This window comes from Diuraphis noxia, unplaced genomic scaffold, assembly GCF_037042655.1.
Source record: "Diuraphis noxia isolate RWA-SAM2 unplaced genomic scaffold, SU_Dnox_SAM2 contig0002, whole genome shotgun sequence".
NCBI classification, from domain to species: domain Eukaryota; kingdom Metazoa; phylum Arthropoda; class Insecta; order Hemiptera; family Aphididae; genus Diuraphis; species Diuraphis noxia.
In genome coordinates, this window is record NW_028301712.1 from 24,058,763 (window position 1) to 24,072,777 (window position 14,015).

General features: G+C 31.6%; 1 protein-coding gene across 5 annotated transcripts in view; it reads right to left on the reverse strand.

Annotated features, from left to right (window-relative positions):
- Window positions 1-14,015, reverse strand: part of RapGAP1 (Rap GTPase activating protein 1) — a 201,603-nt gene that overhangs the window by 30,987 nt on the left and 156,601 nt on the right. The window contains exon 1 of one of the 5 annotated variants that reach the window (XM_015518012.2): window positions 3,181-3,594. The exons of the other annotated variants lie outside the window; for them this stretch is intronic. Coding sequence (XP_015373498.1) covers window positions 3,181-3,255 — 75 coding nt within the window. The 5' untranslated portion in view covers window positions 3,256-3,594. Of the gene's footprint in view, window positions 1-3,180; window positions 3,595-14,015 lie in introns of those variants that run through there. 5 annotated transcript variants of the gene reach the window in all.

Below are 14,015 nucleotides of genomic sequence, written 5' to 3' on the forward strand. Positions count from 1 at the left end.
AAGGAACAATTTAAGTCCCATAAGTCCCTGAAGTTACTGCACTCATCTGATATTTCATTATAATCCTCATATTTTGTACCTATGTTTTTCAATTTACTGTGCATACGGTATTATTAGGGAAATGGGAATTAGGGTCGCATGTAAGATTGAACATAACGAATAGTTTGTGTGGCTCCTAATCACAGATTATGCTTAGGTAATTTTTATTTTAGAACTATTACAACTATACATGCTTTTAATTTTATATACATAATCTACAGCTTAAGAGAAGATGGTGTCGGGACCTTCTGTCTCAAAATTAAAATTAGCTTAACTTAAAAATTTAAGAACACAAAATAGGTAGTGTCACCAATGGATGGTTTCTTCCCTCAAAAAAAATCATATGTAAATACCCTATGCACATTAGCTTATTGTTCTAGTTAAGAACAGATTGTAAATTTCTTATAAAAAAAAAAATATATATACATAATCTGCAGGTAATATTTAGTACATGATTATTGAACATGCATTTCTTATCGAAAGAAGTCTCTGGTACTAGTGGTAACACTTACTATTAGTTTTTAATTTTAATTTTATATTTTTTACTTCATTTAACAAGTCCCCATAGTTATTATACATAGATGAAAACCAAAATATTGTCAAAATTATCGAAACCAATGAAAACACCATGTGTACCCACATTGGGTATACGTCGTATAACATAGAGGTATGCAGAGGTATTAATACCTATAATCACGAGTCACGATGTTTGGCCGGATGTATTTAAAGTACAACCGTCTTTGATGTTACCATGTGATAACCAGTACGTTGCACGGTCTCTCGTCAACTTGACAAGTCGTGAAAAAAATAATTTGTATGACACTCGATACTTGCAGCCGTAAAACGCTGACCGTCAAAATAAACGGTTTCCTTCAGCTGATAATGGAATTTCGCTTAATTAGGTACTGCATTACTACAAACAGCAGGTGTTGGTCTCGTGCGCTGATGAGTTATAACTATAACGCATAATAAACCAACTCACCCTTTCCACAACCCCCATGAAGGAAGAGCGTCGGGTTTCAACCAGCATAGTCGAACTTGTCTGTTTTTTTGACTGGACTAATTAATATGTACGAAACGCGACAGATCTACATTACAAAAATATTATATCCACCGACGTACACCAATGACACACATCGAATACTTCGACATGATCAAATAATAAATATGTATAATAATATGTTTTGTAAATATTGATGTTTTTGAGGATCCGCGGACTATGATTGACTAGATGCGGCCAATTGCTGGTGCATTACTTTAATATAGTACACTATACCGTTGCACCGCGAACTTATTATTATTATATTTTATTGTATTTACTCTATTGCTCTCGATTATAGCGGAATCTGACAATGCACAATGCGCGTTCATGTATAAACGAACCTTTCACATCGATGTATACCCTGATACAATTATTGTAGTAGAGTTTACTACTCCATCGGCTTTCTCCGAAATCCCAATAGTAATTTTAATTTTTTTATTATCATTAATATTTGTTTCTAAAAATATCGTTTCTCTTCTCGGTTCTCGTTACTGTCTCCATAAGGCCATATAACATTTTATATCTATACCTGTACATAATGTTTACGTTCTATATTATTGTACTTGATCATTAAATGTATAGATACTAGCGAGTTGTTTGTCGTTCTAGTTCGCTGGTTACTCACCGACACCATCACAACATCGCCATAACAGCGAACATCAGCTTCTGTGCGAGATACGACTATAGAACGACAATGGTGAGAATCGAAACGTGAGAAACGTGCGCGTTAGCGCAGCTGGGAAACGTCGACCGGATACACATTACCCCACTGCGCTAGCTACGCATATAATATTAATCCATAATAGGGGTAGATAGGAAATATTATTTTATACGTATTATAATACACACGTATAATAAATATAAGTATTGTACATGCGCAGCAGTCATAATACACTTTATGGTTCTAAGTTTTTGAATTTAACGCTTTTATCATGTGAATAAATCGCAATAAGAAGTTTTACAATACGATTATGCTTGTGCACTCTCAATACCGGAAACTGCAACGGGTATACACATTATAATAATATAATGGTAACCAAAAGGTAGCATAAAAAATGCACATTCTGCAACATCTCGCGCTTTTTAATCACGGCAGCCGGATGGTGCGCCACGATTTCAATATACGAAATTATTATTCAAGTGATACACCGACATCAGACTTCGAATCCAGGTCGAGTATTTGATAAATAAATAAATACACTATGTGGGTAGGTTGAAGGCATATTATACATATAATTTATGTGTTTCTCCGTCTGCTGTTAGTACAGTCAGTACATAGCCGTATAGGTAATAGGTTCCTATGCCATAATAATATACTACCTATATATATATACTATTGTACAGTGATGTTTGATTAAACTCGTCACGAATGTTGTAGGTGTACGTTGTGCGACGCCGCGTGACAACTAACGAAAATGTGAGGCAAGTCACAGTGTGACATATCGTGTTATTTATATTACTATTATTATTATTATATTATGTGTTTAGCTGCGGTAGAGATTTTGTTTGGATACCTATATTGACTAACGTAAAACATTAAGTCCTGTCAGAACTCAAAATAGTATTCATTTGAAAATTCTGATAGTAATAATATAATTTGTGCAAGTATTTTTTTATTACGTATTACAACGATTATTATGAATTTTGAAGTTTTTATCGGGATTGATCTTCGATCAATAGTTTTATAATATTATTTCGAAGGAGGTCGGTTCGATTTATGGCATTCCACTCGTATTTAGTGTTTGAGGACGCAATCGAATCGAATAAAGAACTAATCGCGCTACAGAATACAGAGCCATCAGAATTCATCATCGTCACGCAAACATAAATCGAAGATTGCATGAGAACTGCGTATAATGTAACATGTAATTTGGATGACTTTAGTAGGTAATCGGTACCTATATAAAAAGGCAGCACGAGCACTAAGTATAGATTGACCTTTTATTTTCACACGTGCTACACACGCATTAAATAAATAAAATGTTGACCGTATTGTTAATTATTTTTATTTTTGTCGAGTTGACGTAATATCACGACTTATGAGGCACAGAAAAACACTGAATGTTATGATATAACATATTATTAGGTATATTATGTACCTGGAGTCCTTTGACGTTGTCCGAGCTCTGACTGTGCCGACTGCCATGCCTCTCACGCCACTTTAACACACCCATGACAGAATGAATCCAACCCGGAGAAGAGTCGCGGACGTCCACGCAGGACGTTTGTCGTGCCGTTTTCAACGCCGTCGTGTGTCGGTCGACCACAACAATAACGAACTAGACCGAATGGCGATAATTAATATTATATGAACAAAAATAAAAACACTCAACGTCACGACCACAATGTAAAATAATGATTTGTACGATGTTGTACCGCACTCGGAGGACGTTTGTAATTTAAATTTTAAAAAATAAATCTACGGCGTCGGACGACCGACGAACGAGCACCAGCACGACATGTCCGAACGGGTACGTACGCGCACGAAGGACACCGGTCGGGTAACTAACTACCAACTAGACCAGCCGGCACGAACAACCCAGCACCCGCCTCCGCCGCCGCCGCCGACGACGCTGCTGCGCGTCCCCTCCACGGCAGGCAGGTCGAAGGTGATAAAAATGCGACCAGTCGCTCCTCAGACGCGACGGACGGGTTCACGCTACACGCACCGCAGCAGGTACTACGACGACCACGGACCAGGTGACGTGACCCCCCCCTCCCCTGTTTGACATAGTTGAGTGCCGGATGCGTGGGCGACGGACGCCGTTCTCCACCACGACACGCTGCACCAGCGATTGACACACAAAATAATAATATCATACTTATTATGTTGCATTGTTACGTCTAATTATGTTGCACGCTCTGTTTTAATGATATGATATCAATAATAATAATAATAATAATATTATATTATTATTTATTATGTTGTTATAATTCCCCACCATGGCACCCAGTGTCCCAGTCGGCTCTACGAACAGGTACTACTACTAAAAAATACCAATTAATAACAAAAAAACAAAAACGTTCCAAAATATCTTGCCGAGTTGAAGGTGGGTGGGCATTACTACCACGGTATACACGCTCGTGTCACGACTAGTAAACGACTATAATATATTTTTATTCGCTCGCGCGTTCCATGGATATTACAAGGACGACGTATTGCTTTACTGTAGCTATATGTGCGATACGAGTCGTGTTTGTATTTCGATTGCCGTGCCCATAAGGCGATAGAACCCTAGGGCGGCGATTATATAGGTTAGATAATAGATGGTTATAATAGGTGATTTATCATTATATAATACATATAGTATTTTCATACTATTACCTATCTCATGTTATATAGTACGCTGAAGAGATGTATATTGATCGAGTACGAGAAAATATTATTTAAACTGACTTTTAATAAACACACAATATACTTATTAGTTATTACGTATATAATATTTAGTATACGTAAATATTATGACGTACTATGCGAGTGAGTTGAAATAGATTATTAACATGCAAGAGTTGCGTTGTGGCTTGAAGAAGGAAAATCAAATTGCATTTTATTTCCTTGTGTCTTAATTACGTTTAATACTAATAATGGAAATAATGAATCCACTAACTAAAAATTGTAAAACTTCTAGATTTATATTTATAGATTTATAATCAATTGATCTACTAAATTATTTAAAATTTCGAGTGGTTTAATGTTTCAACATTCCATTTTATTATACGGTATATAAAAAAATGTATACATTTTCATGAAATCGTCGTTTTAATTTTTTTTTTTTACTCATTAAAACGTTTGTAGTAAAAGTGTACTGCAAACAGCAGGTACCTATAGTCGTATATGTTTAAACCTTAAAATGAATACAATTTACTTATAATCGAAAACAGTTATTATTATATAACTAATAATTAAATTTAAGCATGTTTACATTATTGGTCATTTGGATGTATCATGTACATTATGGTGCATTCGTACTTATAATGTTATGCATGTTAATAAATTAATAATTTTAATACCTACATCATAGTGACATAGTTCATGAATTACAATGCGTGTACGTATATACTATTATGTTATATTAAAGTTAAAAAATAGCCCTTTTTAAGCAGTTTAAGCGTTGTTTATATTGATTCAGTGTTTAGATTTTGATAAATAGTATACGAAATAATATATCTGTGAGTTCAAGATATACCTAGCTAGCATAATATAATACATGCACTAATACGTATATAATGTAGAATAAACAACGCGAGTCACGATCGCGTCGCACATTTATCCGTACTGCTCGAAAAGAAAGAGTTAACAAAATAATAATATAATAATCGCAGCATTGTCACTATATAGATCCTGCTGGCAGACCGCCAGATTTTCGCGTATGCTTTTATTCCATGACCATTTTTTTCGTAGTACAATCGCCATCGAGGGGTTTACGGGCACAAATCGCAGCTGTGGTGTGAATTTTTTTTTTGCTTAATCTCGCAAGACCCTCGAGGGAGGAGGGTTCACAGGATTGAATCGCTCACTCCAACAACATTATACAATATTAATTATATTATTATACAATATATTATATTGCTAGACGACGTACGTCTGATGCGACGTATTATAATAAAGGATATTGTCACGCGACGTTATATAATATACGCTCGGTCGCGGTGGTTCGAATGTATAATAATAATAATCGATAAGCGCGGGTCACGGTTTGGCATATGCCATATACTATTAGGACTTTTAGGGATGATGGTCATAATATGTTATAAACGTTCACGATGAAATACAATAATTAATATAATATTCTCCGATGCGTGTACTCGCGTACGTATGATAATAAATATTTTATAATATACTGACCTACAACGTAATATGCCCATCATCGTTGCCTGCTTACCTATGCCCTATATAAACCACTCGTATAAACGCTCAATATAATATATCATATATTCATATAGTATATTGGATGATCAATTTAACCTGCTGGATACATACACTTTCTAGGTCGACTTTTGTGATTTTGTTAAAACCGTTTTTAAATTGATGGTTGTATTTATTACAGGTATAGGCGTACTTCGTTTAAAAACATCCAAATGTTCATGGAAATATATTCTTTTTCAAATTATGAAATTAAATACGGGTAATCTATCATCATTGACTTCCATTAAAATAAATTTATAACCGAATAAAGAATAAATCATGATATATTATTAAAACATTTTTTTATGTTATCATTATTTTATAAGCTCCTACTTCAAACTTAAAACTTTAGGACATATAAAGGTTTCGAAAAAACTGGGTGGGTGGACCATCGAATGTTTGAATGTTGAATGAATCTGAAATCACCTTGTATACGATGAATGATGATAGTTGATAATATACCGATGTCTCGTCGGCCGTCGCGGTGCATATAGCACAGTGCAAGTTTCTCACGAGTATAGTGCGGAGAGCTATGACGATATAAACATTTTAAACTCGTGGACACGCGTGGGAAAACGCTATTCCGCAAAAGCTCGTCGAGAATCGTGTTTGTTCAGCTCGCTTCTATTTGTTATGCACCCTACAATATGATTACGCAACCGTGAGGTTTTAACCGAATAGGTACATATATGTATAATATGATATTTATAATACCACGAAAGCATCAGAATACTTATGGTAGTATGATGATACGGTATACAACACCGTGTCACTGTAAACAATAGTGCATAATGCATATTCGTTTTAATAACAATATTATGTATTATAATAGTAGAAACGTGGTATACTGGTCGGTACCTATAATACAAAAGATGCACATAAAAAAAGAGTCTATATTTTTTTGACAAAAACAAACAAAGTATTAAAAGTTATTAATTATAATATTGTGCTGTTGATGTTTTATAAGGATCATATACACTGCCACGTTAACTTTATTATGAATTATCATAAATATATATATATATATATATATATATATATACATACATATATAATATAAATACCTAACTATCTATTATGTAGACAACCATTTTCAGTTTTTCTTCTCTTCATTAAATTAATATCCATTTCGCACACTTTGTATAATAATAACAATAATTAATATAATATGGTGATAACTTTTCATGAACTGAATAGATAGTTTTCGACATGGTAAATTGCTTAAACTTATAAACTATGTGGTCACCCATGCACTTTATTTACACTACAGTTAATAAACAACAGTATAATATCATTATATGTGTATACGTGTTAAACTAACAATAATTACTGTCTACTTCAAATGAAATATTATGCGAGAGTTTGCCAAAAAATAAGAATTTCATTTCTGAATTTTCAATAATGAGTTTAAATAGCATAAATGTAACCGAGGTTTTGGCATAAGGTAAGGTAAAAACAAAATGATTGTAACAAAGAATCAATTATAATATGCATAATAAACGTTGAACTCCTAATGGCTATTATAATATAATTGTAATATTTAAAATTTTAAAAATAAAAATGACCTCTAAATTGTAAAGTTAATAAAAATCGATTTTTGATATCCTTTCGTTTTCATAATATAAAGTTAACCTCAGTGGCGTACGCAGAATTCCTTAATGGTGAGGGGAAGGGTTCCCATTTTTTATATACATATATATTATATATATATAAAAAAATGTTTAAACAATTGTATTATTTTTATATTCAAAGATATGCACATTACAATTTTTAAAAATGCATATTTTATGGTCTAAAAACACTATAACCTATTAAGTTATAACTTAATAATTCATCTCGATGATTTTGATAATTCATCTAGTACTGCGTCTGTTGATATTTCAATATCCCGATGAATATTTAGCATTGCTAATCTATTTAGGGTGGGGAGGTAGGTTTGACTAAAATATTTTTTCCATAGTGATGAACTGATGACTGATAGATAAGTTTAATGTTTACCTATATTATTGATTATAAAATCAATGCATGTTTACTATTAATAAAGTTGTAAATTATAATAGCATAATATACTTAGCCACTTAGGATAAAATACAATTTTAATTGTCAAGTGTTTATAGTATTTAATGATGCAATAAATAAAAGCATAATTATATAAATCATAATAAAACAATTATTGTAGCGTGGGTAAAATCTGAACTAAATTAATAAAAAAAAAAGCATATAGTCATTGTATTTTTCATTGATAAATATGAACTCAATATATAGATTTGTCCTTGATAGTTTAATAAGCTGGGTGCTAAATTCATAAAATATTTGCAACTCTTCTTCATTATAATATGATAAACATATACCTGATTTTGAGTTTTTAGATCTAAAATGTTTAATTCTGTATGAATAGTCAAACAATATTATATTAGTACTAAAATTAGATAGTCAATTTGTGTATTAGTATTATATTACATTATTACCTACATACTATATTATCATACTGTTCTAAGAAAATAATTACGTATAAGTAGCATCCATCATTTATATTGCATGTTTATACAATGAAATGTACTAATGTTAATAAATAAATCATATTCCATTTAATTATAGATAATTTATTGAGTTTCGATTTAAAAAAAGTTATTTCATTATTTGCATTGTATATTTGTATTTTGTACGTATTAATGATAATAAACAAACAAATAACTACAGCTCATTGACTTGACTCGCACTCCATATACGTTGTAGAAATACATGTATATCAAAATATACATAATATATCATATACGAACCATATTTCTTTAAACAATTCAAATCGTGACAATAACCATTCAACTTCAGCCATGAATAAATCTTACGTCTTAGTAGGTATCTATAGGCTGTCATTCATGCAATCATATCTGTTGTCTGTAATATATGATAATAGTTTTTATTTTCGTTTGTTTCTTCGTATACTATATATATATATTAAACCCACCACATCGCCCGAGATAATACTTAAGTCTAAATTACTTCCTATTTAAGCATAATAATGCTTACATAATACGAGGATGATATATGCAGGACAAAATAAAACGTACTAAAGGATAATATATATATACGCAATGCCGTGGTCGTATATTGATTCAGATCCACTCATTGATTGTATTTATATAACATAACTCGAAGAGTCGAGTGTATCTACTCATTCTATTCTATCTATATACATTATATATTTATATATAGGTATCTGTACCAACAACCTAAAATATAAAGTAACCAAAAGATAGTTGTATTATACTATGAGATGTGATTTTTATCGAATAAATAATTATTATTATCCCATGTAAAATATAATATTATATAGTAAATTGTAAATTTGGTAAATACTATCCAGAAAAATATTATAATATTATACAAATATTTGGTATTTTCTTTAATGTAAAACAATTATTATCAATGCAATTTAGTATCTATTACTATTCAATCGTATTATTAAAATGGTTAGTTTTAATTTGAAATGTTTACGCCTGCGATGATCGTTTATAATAAACTAATGTAATAAATAATAATATACGGAATATACTAATAAGTAAACAATTATTATTTGTTATAGCCACGTAACCGTAGGTTACGATTATACAAATATTATTGATTGATAAGTTGATGTTTTAAACACATGCCAAATATATTAGGGAATAAATTTAATAAAAATAATATATTATCATTGTTAAATAGTATAAATGGATTCGTTCAATATCAGTTATTATGTCAATGAAGTAAAGTAATCAAACGTGATCCTTTGTATATTACTATATTCTTAGAAAGACAATTACACCATAAATCTAGTGACTAAATTGAGTTTTCTACTTTTCAAATAAAAAAACTCACTGCAGCATTTGGTTTTGACATATGCTATTTAATGATAAAATAATGAAGTATCCGGATAGTTTAATTAACTAAAGTAAATGGAAAAAATGAACGTAAAAAAAAGCGTAATGGTATTAAAACTATAAAACAATACCTAATCGATATTTTTAAAATATCAATTGTTGTATATAATGTCTATAAAAATGGTAATGCTTAACGACTATAGGTCTTACGGATTACAGTTAAAATAAAATCTATTTTTATTTGGCAGTTTTTATTGAAAATTTAAATATATTATTAAAAAATTAACAAATACTGATGTTCTAAATATTCTACAACACATTATATTTCAGAAAGTTATAGCAATCTTTTTTTAAGTACCTATAATTGAAAATATTTAATTATTATCCCATCGAATGGAATTCAAGAAGATACCCACTACATTTGCTAAAATAGACGACTTTCAAAAGCATTAATAAACATATTAAAATTTGTTCTAATGATGTCAGTTCACTTCAGTCGAATACATTTTAAATAAATTATTATTTAGGTAGGTAACCTAATAGGTATACCATTATACATTGATAAAAATTTATTCGTCATAGTTCGTTATTCGTACTTAAATTCTAAAAATAATACTTAAAATTTGTATAATATGGTCGACAATGAAGTACTTACTATATAATATTATTATAGTAAATTATAGAAATATTAAATTATTGTACACTTATAAACTTAAAAAAAATTAAAATGTGAATGTTTAAAATTGGAATTGATTTTTTTTTATGTGAATTTTTACTGGCTATGTATTTTTAAAATTAAAATTAGTACACTTTATGTACCTATATAGTACATTATAATAATTATTTTGTCAAGCGTGCATTATTATTATTGTTATTATTCAAGTGTTATGGAGATGTGTCGCCTTCGAACGTTTACAAACAAGTAACAATGACATATAACATAATAAAGATATGTTGAAATAATAACGGTAACGGTAGGAACTTATCAAAAACGAACTACTGCACAAGTCGTAGTTAACCTGTAATCTGAAAGACTATACACAAAAACAACTAATTCGAATAATTTGTATACATTTGCATGTCTTTATCTTATTGTTTAATAAATTCGGTAAAATGATACTGAGATGTTATAGTTAAAGAATAACAATATTTGTTTTCCTAATAAAGTCGATGCACTGAATTTTCAAAATATACATACATGATAAAACTGTGTACCGAATTACCGAAATAAAAAGTAAAGTGAATAATTGCTAAATAAAAACAAAACATTTTAAACTGATAACATTGTAGTTTCAAACAATGGTGAACAATATACTAAAATTACTAGTTTTAATAGCTTTAAAATTTATCTTTCTCAACTTTTATCTTATTCTATGCTATTATTATACCATTACATTTTTTTTTTCATAACTTGGCCGACAAAAAGAAAAAAAACAGATATAAAGCCTCAAGTATAATATAGACGTTGCGAATAGTCTATTAGCTACAAACTTTTTATTAATATCAATGGATATACATAACTTTAGTTTAACGTCAAGATTATTTGTATGTACGATGTACCTATACACAAACGTATATTGCATTGCTACTGAAAAGTTTCTACGTTGATGAAATATTAATTCATAATTAAAAATTTAAATAGTATGTAAATTATTATGATGACGGCTTTTGCAGCAATATAAAACAGAAGAAAATACAAGTATAGGTGCATGTTATTAAAATAAATCGTCGTATAAAAATATCATCATTATAAGTAATTTATTTAGATTTCCAATGATTGCGTGTTTACAAAAGACCACTTTGCAGAGGCGTTGATGGATAAAAAAAAGTCACTCGGGATAAACTCGGATATATTAAATGACGCGTTACACTAAAAGTCGATGGGGAAAAAAACACCCGCCGTATAAACAACGGTTAGCGTCCCAGTATAATACGTAGCTGACGACGACAAACAAGTGGCTCCCTAAAGTATTGTACATATTATATACTATTAGGTAGGTAGTTGGTTAGGTACTTGCGTATACCATCAACAACGTTCGCTAACACGGAAAGCTATTATAGCGTGTTACGCCTTCGTTCTCCATATATATATTATACTCGTTTTAAAAGAACTTGGAACTGTGATATCGGTGGTGGTAATGCTGGTGGTGGTGGCGGCGAGTGGAGGCTGTATAAATGGGGTTGTTGTTCAGTGAGCCGAATAAGTTATGTTCACACGATTGCAGTGGTAATGTGGTATAACGACACCGCCCCACACTGGCCGTGGGAACTGGATAAAACGTTCAAAGTTCTCTATGTATGGTAACTAGTAACTATGTTATTAAAATTGAAATGCCGGTGCAACTTGCAACTGCAGTTTCAGTTGCCTGAGTCGAAATAGCACCATCAGTGCCATCAGGTACTATATAATTGAAGTAGGTAGGTACTAGGTAGGTACCTATAGTGAATTTGTGCACGACGCCGATGGCCGATTGCAATCGAATGCGCGTATCGGGTAGTTATATCTGCTGTACGAGTGGTCGAAGCGGCGTCGGAAGATAATATTATTATTACAGTGTACACTGAAAAAGTGTAGGTAAACAAAAATAATATACCGCACAAATTATATACGCGTACCTATGTACATTGTACACACTGGTGCACTTTACATAGTGATGGTTGCGTAACGAGAACAAAAAAAAAAAAGAATTAACTTTGCCGCGGCGGCGATGAGCGTTGGAGATAAAATCACGTTGCGCAGGTATCTATGATTCTAGTATTCGTGACCGTTGCCCCGCACCGACGCTTAAAATATAATTATAATTACATATTATATTATTATAACTTGAAGTTACGACTTATAACTACACACATAATATATTTGTATTGCGGTAGGTATCTTACAAGCTAACGCGGGCTTGTATTATATATTATACGGTTGATACCTATATATAGCTATAGGTATACTCTATAAATTCTGTCATCTCTATTATAACCACTTTTATTTTATTATTATTATTATTATTATAAAGTGTTGTTGCGATGGTATATATATGTATATATATGTATACATATATATACCACTGTAAGCAACTGCAGTCGGAGCAATATTACTGTCGCACGTGACTGCGCTGCAGATGTGCGCCGCCGTATACATAATAATACACCAAAAGTGCCGGTTTCGTTTTACCTAAACGCCGCCGTTGCTTTTAAAGGATGATATTATATTATTATAATGTAACGTCCGACAAAGAACGACTTATTCGAATTACGGTATACCGTATCGCATATACCACTTGGAGGAATGGGTTATTCGGTTATGTTGGATACAACTACGCGTGGGTTGCGTGGGTGTATACTATTATTGTATATTATATTAAGAATAATTGTGGTTTTTGTTTTTCGGTCACAAAAAAAATCTTATACGGATACGTATTCGTAGCGTGGTGGCATGCGAAGTGCCCTGCAGTGGGGGGAAACTACGCTCTTTATTGCGTTCAAAATAATATGATACTATAATAATATCATATATGTGAAATACGCTGTCGAGAGATACCGTTCAAAATTCCCAAGAGTGTTATCTCGATAAGTAGTACGACAGTATAGATATATACAGTATATAGACAGTCGATAAAATTTACTGATAAATACCAAAACATATCATTTCGTACTATAATATCCTTGAAACCGAATCGTCGGCCGAGTAATGCAACCGTTATCGCAAACTGCAGCGGTGAAGCACCTATATACATAATATTAATATTTTATAGAAGGCGTGCAGTCCACAAGGAAGTTCTATTTCCCGCGTATAATATATACTACGATAATATCAATGAACCTACGTCTTATACGTACAAAAATTATACGGCATCGATAGAACGCAATTTGAAACCGCGATTGTAATTTTATCCTCTCCAAGAGCAGTCGAGGGGAAAATTCCAATCGCTTTTTATTACATACTTTATTCCGTAATTTCACAGCTGCAGGTTCTCAAGTCTCATCGACCTTAACAGTGACAACACCAACCCGCCAAACTGGCAAGTGGCAACTGTGAATATATTATGCTTCCTGTTATTATGTTTGATATTTTACAATTACAGATTCTGGCCACAGCTAATATAGTTTAATTACACATAAACTTATGTATTATGTTTACTGTTTTTTATATTGTTGGGAAATTGTTCTAGTG